The 22,085-nt window shown below is 46.7% G+C and overlaps 1 protein-coding gene across 12 annotated transcripts in view; it reads right to left on the reverse strand.

The window, feature by feature from the left end:
- CEP250 (centrosomal protein 250) overlaps nucleotides 1-21,344 on the reverse strand; it is a 43,937-nt gene extending 22,593 nt beyond the window's left edge. For 2 of the 12 annotated variants that reach the window (XM_036322215.1, XM_036322209.1), the window contains exons 1-17: nucleotides 21,231-21,344; nucleotides 16,106-16,394; nucleotides 15,017-15,073; nucleotides 14,005-14,087; nucleotides 13,613-13,778; nucleotides 12,707-12,813; nucleotides 12,201-12,452; nucleotides 10,697-10,793; nucleotides 8,755-8,856; nucleotides 7,890-8,051; nucleotides 7,211-7,389; nucleotides 6,708-6,890; nucleotides 4,470-4,614; nucleotides 3,544-3,690; nucleotides 1,958-2,188; nucleotides 763-956; nucleotides 412-539 (exon numbers count right to left, since the gene is read on the reverse strand). In XM_036322215.1, the coding sequence (XP_036178108.1) occupies nucleotides 412-539; nucleotides 763-956; nucleotides 1,958-2,188; nucleotides 3,544-3,690; nucleotides 4,470-4,614; nucleotides 6,708-6,890; nucleotides 7,211-7,389; nucleotides 7,890-8,051; nucleotides 8,755-8,856; nucleotides 10,697-10,793; nucleotides 12,201-12,452; nucleotides 12,707-12,813; nucleotides 13,613-13,778; nucleotides 14,005-14,087; nucleotides 15,017-15,073; nucleotides 16,106-16,291 (2,419 nt within the window). In that variant the 5' untranslated portion in view covers nucleotides 16,292-16,394; nucleotides 21,231-21,344. Of the gene's footprint in view, nucleotides 1-411; nucleotides 540-762; nucleotides 957-1,957; nucleotides 2,192-3,543; nucleotides 3,691-4,469; nucleotides 4,615-6,707; nucleotides 6,891-7,210; nucleotides 7,390-7,889; nucleotides 8,052-8,754; nucleotides 8,857-10,696; nucleotides 10,794-11,007; nucleotides 11,108-12,200; nucleotides 12,453-12,706; nucleotides 12,814-13,612; nucleotides 13,784-14,004; nucleotides 14,088-15,016; nucleotides 15,074-16,105; nucleotides 16,395-17,032; nucleotides 17,284-21,230 lie in introns of those variants that run through there. The other 10 variants (XM_036322211.1, XM_036322213.1, XM_036322210.1 and 7 more) reach the window with 10 other exon arrangements.
- Between the last annotated feature and the right edge of the window lie 741 nt (nucleotides 21,345-22,085).

Below are 22,085 nucleotides of genomic sequence, written 5' to 3' on the forward strand. Positions count from 1 at the left end.
ATCAATAAAAACATATTTAAAAAATATATTATAAAAAAACCCAAAACTCCTCTTCCCTCTGGGTCAGTGTTGTTCAGTGGTTGAGCACAGACCCATGCACCGAGAGGTCGCCAGTTCAATTCCTGGTCAGGGCACATGCCCGAGTTGTGGGCTCAATTTCTGGTGGGGTTGTGCAGGAGGAGCTGATTGATGTTTCTCTCTCATCGATGCTTCTATCTCTCTCTCTCCCTTCTTATCTTTCTTTTTAAAAAATCAATTCAAAACATAAACACAAAACTCCTCTCCCTAGACCTCTGAGCAACTCCCATCCCAGAAGCCCTGAACCCGGCTAGAGAAGGACCTCTAATAGCTTCCCTCTGCCTTCCCGGCTTTCAACATCCCCATGTGTGGCCATTCCATTTGGGTTCTCACCTTGGATTACTTCCTTGGCTTGAGTGACAGTTTGAATCTGGACCTCCAGCTGCCCCTTGGTGACCTCTATCAGAGAATTTTGTTGTTGGGCCTCAAACAGACTGCTCTCCAGGAATTCCTTGGCTGAGCTGTCAGGTTCAGGAATCAGAAAGAGCTCTTACCCATCAAGCCCCTTACCCTTCCTTAAGAGGAGTTGGGTTCTAAGTACTGGCTACTTGAAGAAGTTAGGGCGGTAGTCACAAATTCATAACTCATATAGAACCCATACACTTTGGGCAGGGAACTTAGCTTGGCTACCCTTTGCCTTGAAAAGCTCCTTCTGCCCTTGGCTGAACTGGGCCTGGGTCCTACCTGAGCCCCAGTAGTTGATCAGAGAGGTCCTGCCGGTTCCGCTCCCCAGCCTGCAGCCGCACCTCTAGAGCTGCCTTCTCCCGAACTAGGGCCTCCTTCTCCTGAACTTCCCGGGCCAGCACTTCATCTTGTCGCTTTGCTTCCTGATGTAGCTGCTCCAGCTGAGCTGAGGCTGCCTCCTGCTGGTGACGTGCCTGAGGGGAAGACAGTGGTGAGATTCAGAGCACGGGCATGATTCTCTCCAGAGTTGCCCACTCATACCAAGTAGCATTAATGTATTTCTCTATCAACCCATCAAGCCCCCAGACAGGAAGCATGCTCTCCTTCGAGCAAGACCCTGTGCTAGGGCTGCAAGAGACCTACCTCTAAGGAGCTTTTAGTCTTTTTTTTTTTTTTTTTAAAACACATTTTATTGATTCTTTACAGAGAGGAAGGGAGAGAGATAGAGAGTCAGAAACATCGATGAGAGAGAAACATCGATCAGCTGCCTCCTGCACATCTCCCACTGGGGATCTGCCCGCAACCCAGGTACACGCCCCCGACCGGAATCGAACCCGGGACCCTTCAGTCCGCAGGCCGACGCTCTATCCACTGAGCCAAACCGGCTTCGGCTAGCTTTTAGTCTTAAGGAGAAGACACATGCATAATACCAGGAAGAAAGTGATCAGTGCCCTAAGAAAGGGACTCTGAGAAGGGAGATTATGTGTAATTATTATGGCAATGAGAAGTGTGGTGGAGGAGAAAGATGACCTTTGAGGCAGGTCATTGGTTCAGAAAAAACGTACTGAGCCCGTTATGTGTTAGACACTGTACTATAAGCTGGAGGAACAAAAACAAATAAGATATAGTCTTTCCTTCAAGGAGCTTGTGCTCTGATGGTGGAGACAGGTAAACAGACAATTATTATATAGTATGAAGGTGTGGTGTTTGAAATGTGCACAAGGTACTACCAGAGCATACAGGAGAGGCATCTAATACAAACGGGGGTGGGGGTGGGGGTGGAAGTGTGGGGAATCACCGAAGGATTCCTACAGGAATTCTCTTTAAAAATTGGAAGACATACCCCAAACTAGTAACACTGGTCATTTCTAGGAAGTAAGACTCTATCACTTTCTCAATCATCTCTGTAGTGTTTTGCAGTGAGCACGTATTCGTATTATACCTTAAGGAGATGGTACGCATTTTGTCTTCTTACCTCGCTTAGTTTCTCTTGAAGTTCTTCCTTCTCTTCTTGGATGCCCCTGAGATCTGCCTGCAGCCGAGCCCCCATCTCCTCTGCTTTCTGCAGCTGGGCCTCCAGGTGAGTGTTCTTTTCCCACAGGGCTTCCCTGCTCCTCTCCACCTCTGCCAGGCCCACCTGCAAAGTGTTTCTTGCCTGCTCTGCGGCCTCCATTCTGCTGCACACAGACTGGTTCTCCTGTTCTAACTACTGACCAACAAGGGAAAGGCATCAAAGACAAGTGTTTAGTTTAGCGATCAAGTACTGAGACAGAAATCCAAGTGAGATATGACTCTATTCTCCAAAGATGAGCACAGGAGTGCTTATAAGAGAGGGGGACAATGCATTCATTTGATCTAGTGCCTATATTCCAGGTATTAGATGGACTGATGCTTGGGATAGAGATAAAAAGGCAAAATATTATTCTCAAAAAATTCAGAATAAGAAAACATCAAAGATTTCTGGGGCTCAAGGGAACAGGTAGTAAAGAGACATGCTAAATTTGTAACCCATACAGAAGATGTTTCGAGACTTAGGCTCTTCAGCAAATCCTTTTCTGGTGATTGCTGGTATCTCATGCAACAGGAATAAAAACCTAGTCTTCCTGAATGAACAAAATAAACTGATGAACAAAATGGGTCCAAAGACATGGATTCATGGAAAAAACTAAAAACTGACAGATCTGAAGGGAACAGGGGCCGGGGGGGGGGGGGGGAGCGGGGGAGGGAAGGGGAGAGATTAACCAAAAACATATATGCATGTATGCATAGCCCATAGACACATACAATAATGTAGTGAAGGCCTGGGTGGGGTGGGGCTGGGTGGAAGGGGACAAAGGGGAGGAATCGGGAGACATCTGTAATACTATCAACTATTTTAAGAAACCCTAATCTTCCTGTGTTTGTGATGTTTATTATTTAAGATCCTATATGGGTTGAGATCTAGAGGTGTCGTTTCATTTGTTTGCTAATAAATTGTTATGCTATGCCAAACCGGTTTGGCTCGGTGGATAGAGTGTCTGCCTGCGGACTGAAAGGTCCCAGGTTCGATTCCGGTCAAGGGCATGTGCCTCGGTTGTGGGCACATCCCCAGTGGGAGGTGTGCAGGAGGCGGCTGGTCGATGTTTCTCTCTCATCGATGTTTCTAGCTCTCTGTCCCTCTCCCTTCCTCTCTGTAAAAAATCAATAAAATATAAAAAAAATTAAAAAAATAAATTGTTATGCTAATAAAAATAAGTTAAATAAATAAAAACCTAGTCTTCCTTCCTGAGGGCATGGGCCTCTTTCCCAGCCCTGGTGATTTTACCCTAAAGCCCAAAGGCGGTTCTGCTGTAGGTGAGGGAAGGGAGTAGTTTAAAGGCTAAGCCCAGTCCTTATAGTCTGCTCTCCTCTGCACCATAAATGCTCTTTCTGCTCATTTCAGGACTACATTTGGGAGCTGATCTGCCTTGAGCTGATCCATTTAAGGACTCCTCCTTGTCATGGGCAACAGCTGCTTCTGTCACTGGCTTACCCTCAGTAGGGCCCAGCCCTACCCCGTTTATCAGAAAAAGCTTCCCTCACCTGGAGAAGCTGCTGGTTCAGCGCGACTTTATCTAAGGCCAAAGCCTCGTTTAAGGCGCTGAGCTTGGCAGCTGCAGCCCGAAGATCAGCTACTTCAGCCTTCAGGCTGTTCTCAGAACTCGACAGCTCTGCAATGGACTGTTCTGCCTAAAAACAAAGAGAGACAAAGGGTTTCCTACTTCCAGTTTTCCTGCAACAGCTCACAGCTCACATCCCCAACACCTGCTGCTTTCCTTGCAGAGATTAGTTAACACTCCATTCCTTCCCTTACAGTATAACCAAGTTTTTCATTCATTCATTCATTCATTCACTTCTTCATTCACTGAGGAGTAAGAGGAGCTCACAGTATAGAGGCACAGACAGCGGGATGTAAACAACTACAACTGGAATGACATCCTAGATAATGTACGCCAACGTGCTTTGGGAGCCCAAAGAAAGCACTGCTTCAGTTTGGGAGAATCAAATATGCTTGGAGAAGAGTTGACCATTAAGTTGGATACTGAGATAAGGAACAGTCTGTGGTTAAAAGGGGAGGAAAGAAGCAGTTAGAGTCATGAAAGAATTAGAGTCATGAAGTATTAGAGTCATGAAAGAACATGGTGGAACTGAAATTGCAATTCATGCGTTGTGGCAGGAGTAAAGGCATATGAGGAGCTAGGACAGGGATTTGGAATGAAGGGGAGGCTAGAAACAGTTTGAGGCAGATGGCAAAGGACTTTGAATGCAGCTCCAAGGAGCTAGGAAGGCATTCAGTTGTTTTAGAAAAGAGACTGACATATTTATACTTCAGAAAACCATTCTAATTCTGAGATAGAGAGTATACTGGCAGGGAAAGAACCCAAAAGCACAGACTAGTGATTGAGGCAAAAAATATAAAGGATCTGGCTTGCAGGGTGAAGAATGAGGTGAGGGGGAGGCCTACGCACCCTCGCCAATGCTGCGGTTACTTCGGTTTGCTCTTGCCTCAGCAACTCCCCTTCCAGGCGACTTGACTCCAGGTTTTCCCGAAGAGTGATCAGTTCACTGAGTGATTCTGACTGTTTTGCTTCCAGGCCGGCCAGCATCTCCTGACTAAGGTGGGAAGGAGATGGGGCTAGAGGAAATCTTACGGAGTGGCCATGTGATAAAAGGTAACAGGAATATAATTACCTTTGCTATGCAAAAAAACTGAAGGTCTCTAATAAATGATAAGATCTCTAAGACATAAAGAGTGACAAGAAGGAAGGTGCAGAACAGTGTATGTAGTATATATAAGATATTGGGGAAAATAAGAATTATACATAGTTTGCATAAAGCAGCACTGTAAAGACAACTAAAAAAATAATTTAAATGATTACCTAAAGAAGGAAGAAAAATGGGATGCATGAAGCAGGGGGGAGTAAGACTTTCTCTGTGTAAATATTTTTACTTATTTTAAAATATATTTTTATTGATTTCAGAGAAGAATGGAGAGAGATAGAAACATCAATGATGAGAGAGAATCATTGATTGGCTGCCTCCTGCACGCTCCCTACTGGGGATCGAGCCCGCAATCCAGGCATGTGCCCTGACTGGGAATCGAACCGTGATCTACTGTGATCTCCTAGTTCATAAGTCAACACTTAATCACTGAGCCACACCAGTCAGGCTCTGTGTATATCTTTTAAAATAGTTTTGACTTTTGAATCATACAAGTATTGATAAAAGTATTATCAATTCAAACAAATTAAATTTTAAAATGTGCTTATTTTTATGGATTGTTAATAATTCTCCTTGGTACAGGAAGAACCATTCCTTGCACAAGTCATGTCCCTTATAGTAATCATTCAAGAATCCACTATTCGTGCTTATTAGGTGCAAGGAGGTAGGGCACAGGGGAGGAGGGGTTATACCAGAGGTGAAGAAGGTACAGTTCTTGCCACCAGTTACACAAAGCCTACCGTATGCAGGGCTCTCCATTGGCATTTTGCAAAAACACTAATCTTCCCAATGACTCTTCAAGGTAAATATTATCACCCCCATTTTACAAATAAAGTAAATTGTCCAAGTAGCAGAGCCATAATTTAAACCAAGCTTTTGCTCAGCCTGAAAAGCCTTACTTTTTACAGATTAGCTGGGTCTCCTTATTCTGGAACTACCTTTCTTTCTTTCTTTTTTTTTTTTAAATCCTCACCTGAGTTTATTTTTCCACTGATTTTTAGAAAGAGTGGAAGAGAGAGGGGGAGACAGAGAAATATCAATGTGAGAGAAACACATCGATTGGTTGCCTCTTGCACATGCCCTGATCAGGGCCCAGGCCGGGGAGGAGCCTGCAACCAAGGTATGTGCCTTTGACTGGAATCAAACCCAGGTCCCTTCGGTTCACAGGGCAACACTATTCATAGAGCCAAACTGGCTAGGGTGGGAACTCCCTTTCTTGACCAGCTCATTTCCCACTACGTTCCAGGGTAAGTCCTACCCTTTATCCAGCCAGGCTACTCTGCACACACCATAAACCTTCCTGCCTCCTTTTCTTTGCTAACCTACTCCTTTAGCCCTTCTTCCACTCTCCACAAATCAAAATATGTCAAGGCCCAACTCAAAGTCTACCCTCTTCTCCATGAAGCTTCCAATAATTAATTGTTTTTCCTATGCTCCTGGCCTGAAACTCTATTTAGCTCATACTTCATCTGTCCTCATGCTACAATTAGTTCTTGTCTGTCTTCCCCATCAGATTGCAAACTGCTTGAGATGAAGGCCTGTGTCTTATTTATTTGTTTCCCCACAGGTGCTGAGCAAAGCCTGGATGAACTTTCTGTATTCATCTTTTTGCAAAGGAAGGAGTAGTAAGCTAATCTGAACCCACTTCACACCAGGCTTCTATTTACTCCATTTTCTAAGAGAGGGGAGTGGTGGAGGAGGGTGTGGAATTAAATAGAAGACTACCCGGCCAGTGTGGCTCAGTGGTTGAGCATCGACCTATGAATCAGGAGTTTGCGGTTCCATTTCCGGTCAGGGCACATGACCAGGTTGTGGGCTCAATCCCCAGTGTGGGGTGTGCAGGAGGCAGTAGATCAATAATTCTCTCTCATCACTGACGTTTCTATCTCTTTCTCCCTCCTTTCATCTCTGAAATCAATAAAAATATATTTTTTAAAAAATGAAGGGGAGATCAAGCCCAGTGAGAAGGGACGGGTCACACTCACAGGCGCTGCCTCTCCCGGACAGCCAGGTGCAGCTCCTCCTGCTGCTCCTCCTTCTCGCCCTGAGCAGAGTCCCCCAGCAGCTGCAGCTCCATGTTTGTCCTGCGCAGGCGCCAGGCCTCCTGCTCCAGCACCGCCAGCTGCTGCTGCAGCTCTTCCCTGGTCTCCTGCAGGAGCGCTCGCTCCCTGGAAGAAGGAACCAGAGATGAGCAGAGACCTTGGAACCTAGAGTCCTCCCTGGAAGCAGACATCACAGGGTTAAAGGACAGAGGCATCTGTTTCCTTTAAATTTCTCATCTTCCCTTTAAGCAGGACACTTTTTTTATCACCACAAGAACCCAAAACTGAGTGAGCAGGAACAAGCAGAGCACAAAGCAAGGCAGCCCTGAGCAGCCCTGGGTTTCAGGGAGAGCAGGGCAGCCAACCAGAAACACGATGGAAGAGGGTCAATGGCCAGGCAAGAACTGAGCCCGGGGAGGAAGGGGGAATGAGCAGCCCCTGCTCACTTGCTGAGCGAGTCCACTTCTCCCTGGAGGTCCACGGTCTGCCCTGCCAGAGTGTCCCGCTCCCCAGTGAGCTTCTGTAACCGCTGTCTCAAGGCCTCACCTTCTTCCTCCCACTGATTATGCTGCTGCTGCAAGAAGCTCACAGCTTCCTGACAGCCTGAAAGCTGCTGCCTTAGGTCCTGTGCAGGAAGAGTAGCAGAAGTGAGATGGTGAACAAGAGGACAGGGAGGGGAGGATGTCGGAGCCTGAATGGAGAGCTGGGCAAGGGGTTTGGGGGCTGCCCCGACATGGGTAAGCTAAGAAGAGATGCGACCAGTCGAGAAGACAGAGGATCAGAGATTATTGAGCTTCTGTGGCTCCTGGAGTCTCAGAGTTCATCACCTTCAAATATATATAGTGTGTGTGGGGGGGAGAGGGGGCTTAGAATTGGGGCACACTCACCCATACTCTCCCAGGGCTTCGATCGCCAATCTTTGCATTGACTGGCCCAGAGAATGTGCCTGTTACCCACCAGTACAACTGGGCAGACACAGAGAGATTCTAATGGGCACTTTGGGGTGTTGACACCTCATGACTGGTCAACATAGGGAAAGGGGAAGTCCAGCCTAGGAGGGTACCTGGGGCACATATCACTCTAGATACCTACCCCTGTGGTTGAGGAGGAATCTGGGGTTCTTACCTGCACAGCCTGGCGTCTCTGAGTCAGCACTGAACGCACCAGAGTTACAGCCTTGTCTGGGTCCTGGGAGTCAAACTGGGAGGAGAAGTCACTATAGTCCAGCTCCAAGGTGCTCTCGTGACCAGAGCCTTGGGACATATTGTCCCCTTCGTCCACCATGACCTAAAACCCAGCACAGCAGGTTCACCATTCTGGTGAGCAAGGACAAGAGTCCTCACAAGTACTAACACCACAGGCTGGACAAACCTGATGGTTTCCTTCTTGGGTCCTTTCCCTAGGGGGTGGGAAGAGGGTATCTAAGAGCAAAACAGGTGGTTCCTTCAACTCTTCACCTTCGGTCACCTAAACCTAGGACTAGCAATAAGGCTAGAGCACTCTCCAAGGTAATAAATGGTGAAATGAAGGAAGAAGAGGCTCTTGAGGTAATGTAGACTAGAACCCAGCCACGGGCCTGAGAATTACAGGTGGCAATAAGAAAAGGAAACCTGGCCCTAGCCAGTGTTGCTCAGTGGTTAGAGCGTCAGTTCATGGACCGAAGGGTCCTGGTTGCAGGTTCCCCAGCTCTGGTAGGGGCACGTGCGGGAGGCAACCAATCGATGTTACTCCCTAGCCTCCCTCCCTCCCACTCTCTAGAAATCAGTGGAGGAAAGTAACAGGGGAAGGGGGAGCCTGTTCCAGCAAGCAGAACGAACACACAAATGCTCAGCTACTCCTAAGGTTCCAGTCTTAAAATACGCTGAGAGAAATCATCCCCACAGGATCCTAAGTCCAAACACCTCAGAGAGTGGAAATGTAGGCATGACTGGGAAGCCTGGGGAGGAGTGAGGCATAGCCTGGTTATCATGAACAGGAGGTCTGCCAGTACCTGGGTTATAACCTTGATCACTTGCTGTAATGACAGCTTCTCCTCTTGGGCATTCCTACTAAGAGATGCCTCATGCTCCATTAATTCTGCATGATTTGTCTCCTGAATAGGGAACAAAATAGGACCTAAGAGCCAAATTCTCAGAAAAGAATTTATCATTCCAAGGCCCCAAATCAACCAGAGTCTCATTCTGTCTATTCTGTTAACCCACTTTTTTCCTGACCATGCATGAATGCTAACGTTGTCCTGGGAGACTGAAGACAATAGGATGTGGTGATTAAGAGCTCCAAACTAGATTGCCTCGATCAGAGTTCTTGTTCTATCAGTTACTAACTTGGTAACTTTAGGTAACTGCTCCTTTGAGCTTCCTTCTCTTTAAAACACAAATAATTAGCAGTAACTACTTCACAGGTTTTGATGCTTAAATGGAAAAAATTACTCAACATAATGCCTGGCACAAAGCAAATGCTCAATAAATGTGAGCTGTCATTGGAGGATGGCTACTGTCTCTAAACAGCAAAACAATGCTTAAGACTAAAGCCAGCTTGGCTCAGTGGTTGATTATCGACCTATGACCTAGGAGATCATGGTTTGATTCCCGGTCAGGGTACTCGTCTGGGTTTCGGGCTCAATCCCCAGTAGGAGACCTGAGCCAATCAATGATTGTCTCTCATCATTGATGTTTCTATCTCTTTCTCCCTCTCTTTTCCTCTCTGAAATCAGTAATAAAAATATAGTTAAAAACAAGATTTCCTCTCTTCCTTCCTATCATATTGTGTTAGTGAAGGCCTAATGACATATACCTGTAGCGATGTTTTGTTGGACCAACATTTACAAAATTGAGAGATTTTATGAATTGAGATCTGAATTTCTGGCTTCTCAAAAACTTAACAAATGGGCCACACCAGCCCTCATTCCTACATGGCAATAATTTACTTAAGTGAGCAGTGGATACCTCTTTTAGATGAAACACGTATTCTTCAGGGTCCTGTAGTCCCTGCTACTCCTCACTGTTTTCTTAACACCAAGATCAAGTGCTCTCTATACTGAAAATTAAATATGGTAGCCCTGGAAAAACCAGAATTCTTACCACTGACCCACTTCACTCACTTTACCTTATCTGGACCCTGCAGACATTTGAATTTTCAAATTCCTGACAAACAGGAACCAAAAAGGCATAAACATATCCAGCTCCCAGCTGATCCCAGTTGGGATCCCAGGGGTATGCATGTGGGTAAGGGTTCAGGATCTGCCTAAAACCAGAGGTCTGAAAACTCTTGGAGATGAAAGGAAATGTGGGATCAAGCCAGCAGTCCTAGCGCCCAACCTGAGAGAATCCCTTTGATAACAGCCTTGGCAGATGTCAAGCCAGTGACACACACCTTGCTCCTTCCCAAGATAGACCATTCAACTACTGAAAAGCTCTAGCTGTTAGCCAAAACCTACCAATCTGTAACTTCTAGTCACTGACATTGCTTGTGCCCATCTGGAAAACTAAACAAGTCAACTCCTTCCCTCAGTGTCGGTCCTTCAGGTATGTGAAGGCAGCCACCACGACTTCCTCAAGCCTTCCTTCTCTGGGCTAACCTTGCCACACTCCCCAGTGGGTTCCTTTATGACTAGGTTTCGAATCTCTCCACACATCCCCTTCCTAGTTTGCCAGTGTGCCCTTAAACAGTCCCACTCTCTCTGATAAGGACACACTGCATACATATACCATTGTAGTCTCCCCAGGAATACAGTAGGGATAGTAGACAGTTAATATTTCTTGAATGAATAAATGAATGAGTTAATTAATTTTCAGATTCAGCCAATATTTATTTTCTAGCTATAGGGGGTTTCATCGAGAGAGATTTAACTGTACCCAGTACTACCTGTTCATGAAGGTCAAGGAATCTACAAGCCCACTCCCACCTCCTTTCCAGAACACAGGATCATATACCAGGATCTCCATCGTCTCTCTCAGAGCCTTCACCATCTTTTCGTAATCTTCATTTTGCTTCTGAGACTGGGTCAGAAGAGCAGAGAGCTCGGTCACCCTGAGGAGGAGAGCATAGCACTGTCATCTGGGCAGCCCACTGATGTGAACAGAGCTACTACGCAGCACACCCCATGCCCAGCACCGACACTCCCACTGTAGCCCCCACAGAGCCCCGGGTGCCCACAGCCCCTGCACTCCCTGAATACCACAGGATGCTATAGTTTTGAACTGGGGGAAAGCCAAAAGCCACTCAGACACATGCAGGGATTTACCACATCACAAGGCTGGAACACGTGTTTGTGGGCCTGAGAGCTGAAGGTAAGCCCTGGCCCAGGCCCTTCCAGGCCCCGCTTGATCTTGAAGTCAAGCACCCTGAAGTCAATAAGAACATCAGAATTGCCACATGGGATAGTCCCAAGGTTCTCTGATAGGAAAAAAGGAGGGGCAACTTGGGGGAGACTACGGTTAGCCTCCCAGGAAAATCACCATATATCTTTATCACTTTAACACTGTATCCTGGAGCTCAGTACCTGGTGCTATGTGGGTAGCTAAAGAAATATTTCTTGAATTTATGTCATCTAGGAATCTTCATTTTTTTCAAAGTCTTAATCATTTATTCTGTACCAACTCTAGGAGCCTTAACTCACTGCATGGTCATTCATTTAATTATTGCATCATTCAATAAACATTTACTGAGTATATACTATATGGCAGAAAAAGTGCAAAACACGGGGGACACAAAACTTACTAAGACAAGGTCTCTGCCATGCTTTCCAGGGCCTTCACAACCAAACCAAACAAACTGCAATTTATGGACACCACCAATAGGTGGTGATACAACCCTGGCCGTGGGGTATAAACTGAACTTTGCCCTGAGATTCAAAGGGGCCCTTTGTTTATGTCCCTGTCTTTCTTATCTTTTTTTAAAAATCTTTTTTATTATAATCCAAAAAATCAAAATAAAAAAATCTAATAAAAAAGGAAACTAAAAAAATCAATGAGCTACAATGAGATCAATGCTGCAACAAGCAGGTCAAAAGACCAATATGAGCCTAATTTCACAGGCTGTTGAGGTCAGAGAAGGCTTCACAGAAGAGGTGACATCTGAACTGTCTTAAAGGATAAGGCAGAGAGAAGGGGAAGGAGGCATTGCAGGCTAAGGTCAGCATGTACAACGGCAGTGAGACATGGAAGAGCTCGGCTGGTCTGGGGATGGCAAGTAGTTTGGTGTTGACAGAAGACAGTCATAGCTAGCTCTCTCAGTCAGCAGGTGAGAAACTGAGCTGCAAGGTAGTCTGAGGGCAGAGGGCAGTGATATGGCCCCAGCTGTGGCATTGCACTTCTCTGGCAATCTCCTTCCCCTTTCATGGGAAGAATGCTCTTCACATCTCCTCCACTATCTCTCATACCCTATGGGAGTCAACTTCCCCTCAGTGACCCCCTTCTGGACCCCAGCCCATCTCACCGATCCTGAAGCTCAGCCTTCTCCAGATCCCCTTGACTCTTCAGCTGTATTAACTCCTGGCTCCTTTCATGAGCTTCCTTCTCCAGTTCCTGGGTCTTGGCTAGTAGCAGCAGCAGCTGGGTTGGCGCACTCCCATCTAGTCGCCCAGATCCATCAGATTCCCGAGACTGTGTTCCCACAGTCAAGCGCAGACAACAGGTCAACAGGGACCCTGAAAGCTTCACATGTTCAGCCTTGAGCTCCGTCAGGTCTCTGAGTACAAGCAGGGAAAGAGCAGACTCCAATAGGGACCAGGGAAGGGAGCATGGAGATCAGACCCAGTGAAGCCTGAGGAGCAGGTCTAGGAGAAATCATCTGAATCCAGTAGCACCAGCCCTCCCCACCAACATTTCCACTCACCTACCCCCACCCTGCCCTCTGTCATTTGATCCCCTGCAACAGCAGCCCACCATCCTAAGTCCAGAATGGCAGAGGCAAACCACCTCCCCACTTAGTGCCCCACTAACCTGTCAGTGGCTGACTTCATTTCCAGGAAGTGGCGTCGGAAGGTCACCACCTCCCGCCACAGACTGAGAAGGCGACCATGCTCCCCTTTCAGGTAGCCCTTGAAGAACTGTGTGTCCAGAAACCCAGGTCATACCAAAGGGCAGAGGGCTATCTTTTGCCAAACCAGGAGTCTTGGATTACCTTCTAACTACTGAGGGGGAGGGAAGGAGGGACTTATAGGAGATAGCTTATAAATGGGTATCTATCCTCAAGTTGGGCTGAAGAGCTTAATCAAGTCAGTAGAGGGATTCAAGAGATCAAAGGGCCTGGGATATATGACCTGCATTTCTGGCCTTCCTTTGAGCTAGATTAGAAAAGGATAAACAGTAGCTGCTCAACAAATGGGATCTATTACCATTGTTATTAGACTTATAATGAGGATTAAATCATGTAACATATCTTAAATCACCTATCATAATATATAATACCTGGCACAGAGCGAAGACTCAGAAAACATTAGTGTCCTTTAACTGGGATCTGGAAATTCCTTAAGGTCCATATCTGGTTCTTCTTCCCCATTCAATTTCAATAGCTACCTCCTTAGCATCTACATCTGCAGACCTCCAGATGAGGGGTCAGTAACTTCAGATTCATCTACAACCTACGCTAATCTACTTACACAGGGACAGAGTCGCTTTGAGTGTCATGTCATCTGCCAGCAAAATCTCAACTAAGCAAGTAAGGGCAGAACTAAGCTGAAGGCCCAAGCAGGGTCAGCTGCCAGCATGAGTGGGGAGGATGGTCAGAGACTTTAATGACGACAGCCCAGTTTCTATCCAAGTCCTCAAGTAAACCCCTTCCAGCACTGACCAGGGTAGTGCCCAGAGTGCAAGCCCTCCTCTCAGTCCCAGCCCCGTCCCTCCTACCTCCTGCTCCATCCGCCACTGGCTCTCCTTCCTTATCAGCTCATCCCGGGCCCGGCTCCAATCTACTGTCAATTTTTCCACATCTTCCCGAAGTGCTTTATTGACCACGTCAGCTTTTTCCATGTGTAGCCGAAGCTGAGTGTTTACCTCTGCTAGACTCTCACACCTGCACTGGGGAAGGGTAAGAGTAAGTGCAAAATAAAGGTCTGGTCCAACCACTGGACTTCCTGGAGTAAGATGACAACCACTGGAACCTTCCAGTGCCAAGACTGGAGGGCTAAGGCTGAAAGTCCATGATTTTAATCTATGTTAGTCCCCAGGACAGAAGTTCCCCATCAGCCTTTTCTACCCACTAACCAAGCACCCAGGACAGAGAATGTGGGGTCCATCACCTCTGTTGCTCCTCCTCCAATCGCATTAGCAGCTGTTCCAAGTTTGGCTCCTTCACACTGTCCCACATCTGAGGGATCGGTCCCTTAGCCAGACAGAGACAAGCCTAATTTACCTCCAAAGAGAACATCACTCAGACCAATTCCCTGGTGCCCTCTTCTACAACAGCCACTTTCTTTTTATTCTTCCTTCCCTTTGTTTGCAGTGTGCCTCTTTTCTCAATCACTGCATCCTGAAAGTAAGTCCACTGCATCCCTTTCTCCAAAAGTGAACTGTGACTTGCCCGGAAGACGGCATTTGGTAGTGAAAAGAACTTTCAACCTAAGAAGCATAAGATATATCTTTCACTGATGGCCCTTGACTTCTACCACACTAATTTTTGGACCTTGGGAAGTTACTTAACTTCTCTTGAACCACAAAATCTTTAGCTACAAAATGAAGGTAATATAATCCCCCTCAGAAAGTTGTTTTGCAGATTAAGTGATATAATTACATAACAATGGTTCCTGGCCTACATAGACTAGTACTCAATAAATTTTGGTTCTTTCGTTCCTCTGAGAGAATTTTCCAAGGGGAATGTGAGATGGCACTGAGAGGGAGGTGGAACAAAGGCAAATGAGTTGTTGAAAGCCAGTTCTACCCAGCCAAAAGCACAAACAAATCCCTCTACCACAAACATGGTTTTTAGGCTGCAAAGGCACACATCTCTCTAGGACAGAGAAACACTGACACCTTCTGGAGGAAAAATGCATTTCTTCCCTCTGATTCCATAAAACTTCCAATCTGATCAAATCTCCTGATGCTGCATTTTGTCCTTAGAGAGCCAAAGGCTGAAGTCTGACAGGCCAGAAGTAGCTAGGTCCAATAAGGTATCTGCATGACAAAGCTCTCAGGGGCTGAAGGAAGAGGCTTCTATCAAACACCGCCTTATCACACCTGACCCCTCTCAGCAAGCGAAGTCTGACAAGCATATTCACTGAGGGTTCAGGGGGAGCACAGGACAGCCTCACTCACCCCAGTGGCTTCCAGCTGCTTCTCCAGCTCTTGGCACCAGCTCCGGTACTGCAACACCTGAGGCAAACAGAGCAGGATGTGAGCAATGGGCACAGCTGGTACAAACTGCCCAAACCAAAGGCCCCAAGAATCGTGGGCAAATCTGCTGTGAACAGGGGACTCGGTGATGACATTAAGGTAAGGCCATAACATTTTATAGTTTCTTTTCTTTTTCCCTTTTCCCCCCCATTGACCTCCTCCAGCCCCCCACTACCCACCCCCAACATTTTATAGTTTCTATGTGGGTATCTAACTAATACTTTCTTGCCCAGCCAGTGTGCTTCAGTGGTTGAACATCGACCCATGAACGTGGAGGTCACAGTTCAATTCCCAGTCAGGGCACATGCCCAGGTTGCGGGCTCGATCCTCAGTGTGGGATGTGCAAGAGGCAGCCAATCAATGATTCTCTCACATCATTGGTGTTTCTCTCTCTCTCTCTCTCCCTTCCTCTCTGAAATCAATAAAAATATATTTAAAAAATACTTTCTCTACATTTCTTGTATTAAAGGCAAGATCATGGCCTTTGGAACCAGAAAATGTATAGTAGGTCCTAGGTTTAGACTAGGGAAGCAACCCTAGACAACTCATGAACGCCATCTTTAAAAAGGAGATAATATAGCCCTGGACGGTTTTGCTCAGTGGTTAGAACATCAGCCCGTGGACCAAAGGGTTGTGGGTTCAATTCCCAATCAAGGGCCTGTACTTTGGTTGCAGGTTTGATCCCCAGGGCGTGTATGGGAGGCAACTAGTCAATGTGTCTCTCACATCAATGTTTCTCTCTCGCTCTCTCTCCTCCTCTTCCCTCCCTTCCCCCCCCACTCCCCCCTGAACATCAATAGAAAAAACATCCTCAGGTCAGGATTAAATATAATAATAAAAAGATAAAAGGGAGACAATATATATCTCATGGAGTAATGGTGAGCATCAAAGGAGAGGCTGTTTGGGACATTCTCACTACACGGTTCTGCCACCTGCAACCCTTACCCCACCTCAGCACCCAGCGCTAGGAGGTGTCCTTCTTTTCCCTCCCTGAAAAGGCAGCTGCCTCACCTTGGCCTGCAGCTTCCTCACAAGGACTGCTTGCCTCTGCTGGGCCTCCTGGGAGCTCTTCAGCTTCCGCCAGGAGGCTGCCTGGTTCTCTGCCATCTGCTGCTGTAGCGCCAGCACCTGATCCTCCAGCATCAGCTGCAGTGACCCGGGCTTCATATTGTTCAATCCCGGGCCTCCTGTCTCCATGGAGGCACCAGGAGATAAGCCCACAGGCCCCTATGCAGCCAGAGGCTGTTTGCTCCCAGCAGAGTCTCTAATCATTGCTGTGCCACTTGGACCTCCTCTTGTGCTGGGGACCAAAGCACACAGTGTAGTTAAAAGGACTGTCTGCAAGACTCAAATTTAGTCAGCAAATACTCATGCAGTCCCACAAAGCTGGGTTGGGCAAAGTAAATAGGTTCCTTTACTACAGGACCCCTCAGAGCCTTTATAATACTAAGATGGACCCCAATCTCCAAGGAAAGCTTTGATGATCATTATTTCCTAAATTTATTTGACCATGACCAAGTTCACAGGACTAGTGTTTCCTGGCATGCCTCTTGAAACTCTGCATTAGACCAAGAGCTCCAGGCTTACCATTGCATCCCTAGTGCCTGGCACAGTGCCTAATAAACATCTGATGAATGAATCACTAAAGGTGATGTTAGTCTATCAAGGGAGATAGACACAATTACAATACAGTAAATCCTCATTCAATGCCATTCATAGGTTCTATGACTTTAAATAAAAAGATGTTTAACAAAACCAATTTTAACATAGGCTAACGGATATAAACAAGAGTTCACCAGTCTCTGCCTCCCTTCCCCAACCCCAGCCTATTCTTTCCCTCACACTGATAGCAGATTTCAGTTGTCATTTATCATTATACTTGTGCTGGCGTTTTTCTTACAACAGAGTTACAGAGGAAAACTCAGTTTACTAACTTACATTGCCTCCTGGGCAACTGCAGAGCTTGTGCTAGACAGGAAGGAAAGTGCATCAGGTAGGAAGAACTGAGTGGCACCAATCAAGGCTTAGTGGTACCAGTACCCCAGGCAGCCCCTTCCGAGCCTATAAACTGGGTTAATACAGCCTTCCCCTGCTCCATACATCTTCCTTTCCACCAAGGCAGTGTCAGCCAGCTCACCATGGCTCTGTAAGTTGCCAGTTCAATCTCTCTGCTGGTTGGAGGCACAAACCTGTTGGGAAATAGCTCTGAGTGCCAACAATACCAACTTGAGTAGCTCCAAGAGAAGCCTTTTCTCTCCCAACACTGTGAGGGCTGGGCTGGGCTTCTGCACACAGTGGGAGTCTCAGAGGCCCCACAGGCTCCCTTACCCTTCTGTGAATCCTCACTTCCCAAATATTGGGTTGAACCTAATGATATTGACAATGCTTGCCCATTTTTTGAACCTGTGAGAATGCTAATTTCATGTAGTTCAATCTAATGTGTAAACGAAGCCATGCCAGTTACCAGAATTCTCCTATTAAATCCTCTTTTAAGATAAGACTGCTGTTGACATGTAAACATAATTTGAGAAGGTAATAGTAATACTTCAGTGAAGAAATGGAATTATATAATTATTTTACCTTAGCAGATAATTATTTTTAGAGCTATTTATAGATTTAGTCCAAACCTCTAATCTGACAATAAGGAACCTGAGGCTTACAGAGTTGAAGTAACTTCATTTTGTTCACATTTTATTTATGTGGCCTCTTTACCTCAGAAAATGATTTGAAATTGCAGCAAATGTATCATCCTAGTAATGTAAGATGCTACTAATAGGGAAAACTGGGTGCAGGGTATATGTGAACTCTCTGTACTATGACATTTTTCTATAAATCTAAAATTGTTCCCAAAAAATTAAGTTTATTTTAAAAATGATTTGAAGTGTTTTATGACTAAAACAAACAAACAAAATCCCTATAAAACTGCAACTCCCTAAAACCAGAAAAAGAGGGAGGGAGCATAGTAAATTACATCAATTCTGAAATTGAGATTTAGTTCTGAGCTTCAAGACGCAGTTGAGCACCCTTTTATTAACACACTGCCAGGAAATAAACTAGCACAGCTCCAGAAGAAGGCAGGTTTGGTTTCAATGTCCCTCAGAAAAGGAAAAGGTCAGAAGTTGGCAAATGGTACCAGACTGTACTGCATTCAAATGGGATAATGGATGTCACTGTGCTTTGTAAACTGTAAACCTCTGAATAGACATTATCATCACTTTAGGAAAAGGTAAAAGAATCACTTCTTTTATACATTTATTTATCCCATAAACCCTCACGAATTCCAGCTCAGTATCAGGTAGTCTGTCTACCAGTGATACAGAAATGAACAAGGCCAATTTCCTACTTTTGCTAGGAACCGGACTGGGAAGGGCAGGAGCCTCTGAGCCTGGGTGGACAGTGGTAGAAGAGTGACATAAATTATGTATTTGGTCTTCCCTCATTCAAAATACTCAAAAAGGAGTATTTAAATGAAGTTTAAAATAGAAGCACTACCACCTAAACTTGGAGTAGAGGTGTAAATGCTGCAAGGACTAAGATGTGGACTATTATTAAATAGAATTTGTCACTTAAAGCAATAAGGAAAAACAATTGAGGGCATAAATGTTTTATTTTCTGAGCAAAGAAACGATTATATATTAGTCTGCAGAGACAATTAGTTTCTTACTGCAGAAAAAAAAAATTAACATGCAGCTCCTTAGATAAATCTATACTTGGGGCCTCTTTCTCTCTGATTTCCTCCCACCTCTCTGGCCTCTCCCTTCAGCCTCTTTTGCTGGCTCTCCTCATCTCCCCAAAAGTTGGAGGCCCCAGAGGCTCCAGACCTTTTCTCCATCAACCTTAATGTTCTCCCCTTAGTGAGCTGGAATAAAATTAATGAAGCTAATAAAGCAGAAATGACTTCGGAGCGAGGTCATAACAGGCACCCCAGCTCTCCCCACTGTGTCCTGAGGAGACTCGGGCAGCTCAGTGGTAAGGGACCATCTTGGAAGCAGAGCAACCATCAGCTTGACTGCAATCTCCTGGGAGATCCTAAGCTAGAAACATGCTGCTAAGCTACTCCCGAATTTCCAACCCACAAACATATAAGATAATACATGATTGTTTCAAGCTAATAAATTTTAGGCTAATTACTTGCACACACACACACCCACACACACACACACACACACACACACACACACAATAGATAATACAGCTGGATTACTGTGAGAGCTACCAGATGGTAGGTATGCTTTCAACCTTGCTTCCAGTATTTGCTTTTCCTCAAGAGTAGTCAAAGTTGATCCCTTTAAAACAGTGACAGATTATGCCACTGAGAATTCTAGTCAGAGTAAAACCCATGATCGTTATAATGGCCAACAGGGTCCTAATTATTTGATCCCAGTCTCCACTTGCTTTCATTCCCATTCTTGGTCCTATCCCCTTTGCTCAGAACCCTCCAGCCACCAGCCCTCCTTGCTGTACATGCTTGGAACACACCAAGCCACGCTCTCATCTCAGGCCTCCTCCTCCATTAATCTTCATGATGCACTCCCTACCACCTCCAGGTCTCTGTCCTGATGTCACCTTCTCATTAAGTTGTTCCCTAACCACCCAAAATAAAATTCCACCGCCGTTCACACAAATTTCTATTTACCTTACCATGCCTCATCTGCCCCTTCCTGATTATTATGTGTAATATAGCTATTAGGGTCTAAATTTCCCAAATGTAAGGACATTGTTTTGCTGAGTGCTGCATTCCCAGCTCCTAAAACAGTGCCTGAATGAATATAAGGAAATTAGGCAACTTGATCCATATCGCCAACGGTCATACGCTGACAGGTCATATGCAAAATGCTGACAGTTCTATAACTTTATAAAAGATAAAAAAACAGATCGTGTAGGTTGTATAGCACTTTACTCTCTCACAATTATTTGCAGTCTTCATTTAAAAAAAACACACCCCACAAACCTTTGAGATAAAATGATTGTCCTCACTTTACAGACAAGAAAAGTGAGGTTGAAAAAACGGAAGGGATATAGCTGGTCAGTGTCAAAGATGAAACCCCAGCCCAAACTCTATGCCCTCTCCATTACTGAAGTGGGCCCCCAAACCATGAAACATGAAATCACAACTCTGTGCGGGGCACTTGCTAAAGGGTGTGAAAGGACGAAGTCTGCAGATTCTGATGGAAAAGGAGGGTGACTGAAGGAAGAGCAGCAGCTTCTAGCCTTGGTTTTGTCATGAACTCTCTACATGATTAGGAACATCCATTCTCCTTGCTAAGCCTTCTCGGTAAAATAAAATGTGTATCGTAGTCCTGGCCTCCATAACCGGAGGGGCTGATGTTGACCAGCTACACAGAAATTTAACAAACCCAAAGGCTCTCTAGCGAAACGGTCACATGTTCCTGGGACCAACAGCCTTCAATTCGTTTCCCAGCTCCACTCACAGGCTGCAGGACTCCAGGCAAACTGATTTATGAGTACCTCAACTCTTTCTTGCATAAAATATGAAAATATAAAATCCACCTTATGGAATTGCTTACAAGGTTAAATGGGCCTTTACATGTAATGCATTAAGTAGCACGTGACATTTTTGTGGCTATTCGGTAAATATGGGTTATTATTATCGTCATCACGCGCTTAGACCCCGGGACAAGGAGGTGGAAAAAGCAAAGCACAGCGCCCCAACAAGTGCACGGAGCAGAGTAACTGGGCGGGCGCCGGGACTGCAAAAGCCGAGCGGCGAGACCAACCGCGCCCGCAGGAGGGTCGGGGAAGACTTCCGAGGAAGTGAGGACATTTGAGCTGGGTCTCGAGGAGTGAGTTCCCGAGCGGGTCGGACAGATCGCGCGCAAAGCCCCAAAGGCAGAGGGAGCCGGGAGCCGGGAGCCGGGAGCGAGCTGGGCGGAGAGCTTCTCCCGTCGGCAGCCGGGAGAGGGGATCGGGAAGACCCCTTTCTGCGCGGACTCGAGCCCAGCGTGGGGGCGGCAGCCGGCCGCGGCGGGAAGGGGCCCGGAGCCCCGGGGCAGGTCCCACCCCCTGTGGGCCTCGGGGTCCTCCCGGGGAACGTAGCTCCCTAAAGCGCCCTGGCCGGGCGGCCTCCGCCTCGGACCGTTAGCCTGGCACCTCCCACCTGCCCTGGAGGCCCCACCTCACCGCGCTCGGTCCGCGGATGCCCAGCCTGCAGCTCCGCGCGGGAGCGGCCGAAGCCGCAGCTCAGGCCGGGCCGGGAACGGGCCCACCACCCCGCCGGGGCAGGCCCCGCCCCCGCCCCCAGCTCCCGCCCTTTTGGAGGGTCCCGCCCCTCCGACCAGCGCGCCTATAGGCGCCGGCGCTGCTCAGGGCCGCCCGCCATGTTGAGTCCTGGCAGCGATTTACTGGCGTGGCCCAGAATGAAAGGGGGGGTTCTATTGTAGCAAGAAAAGTCAGATCTCCTAGCCAGAAATGGGGACAGCCAGGGCTGCTGAATTGGAGCAAGGGGAGTGTCAGGAACAAAACAAAACAAAAAAAACTTGCCCTCAACCATCCCACTTTTGGCTTCGGGGTCACGCACTGCGCATGTGTGTGGGCACCCGGTTGCCTGCGCACCGCTCCATCCACAAACCCGAGTGCAATTTGCAGCTGGGAGCAGAGAATTCGCTCCTCTGTCGCGGTCATACCTGCGGGGCAACCAGTTTTAGGTTTTTCTCACCTGCAGACCCGCAGCTCCGAGCAGCCTCAGGCAGCACGACGCTCAGAGCTTATTAGTGCCGTTTGAACACACAGCACGGTTTTCGCCTTGTCTCTGCGCATCCGTCCCGAAAATTGCCGTCTAATTTCCTGCGTAAACCTGACTTATTTCTTCTCTCTATGACCCTGGCGTTATTCCCATAGCTTTTTTCTGCATAAATTATCATTGCACTTTCTTAAGAGTTGTGAATTCCAATTAACTTCCACTCAGAAGTTGTAAGTTTTTAGTTGGGATTTAGAAAAAAACAATCCCCCCCCCCCCCCGCAAACAAAACAA

Source organism: Myotis myotis, unplaced genomic scaffold (genome assembly GCF_014108235.1).
Source record: "Myotis myotis isolate mMyoMyo1 unplaced genomic scaffold, mMyoMyo1.p scaffold_m19_p_9, whole genome shotgun sequence".
In the NCBI taxonomy this organism is placed as follows: Eukaryota; Metazoa; Chordata; class Mammalia; order Chiroptera; family Vespertilionidae; genus Myotis; species Myotis myotis.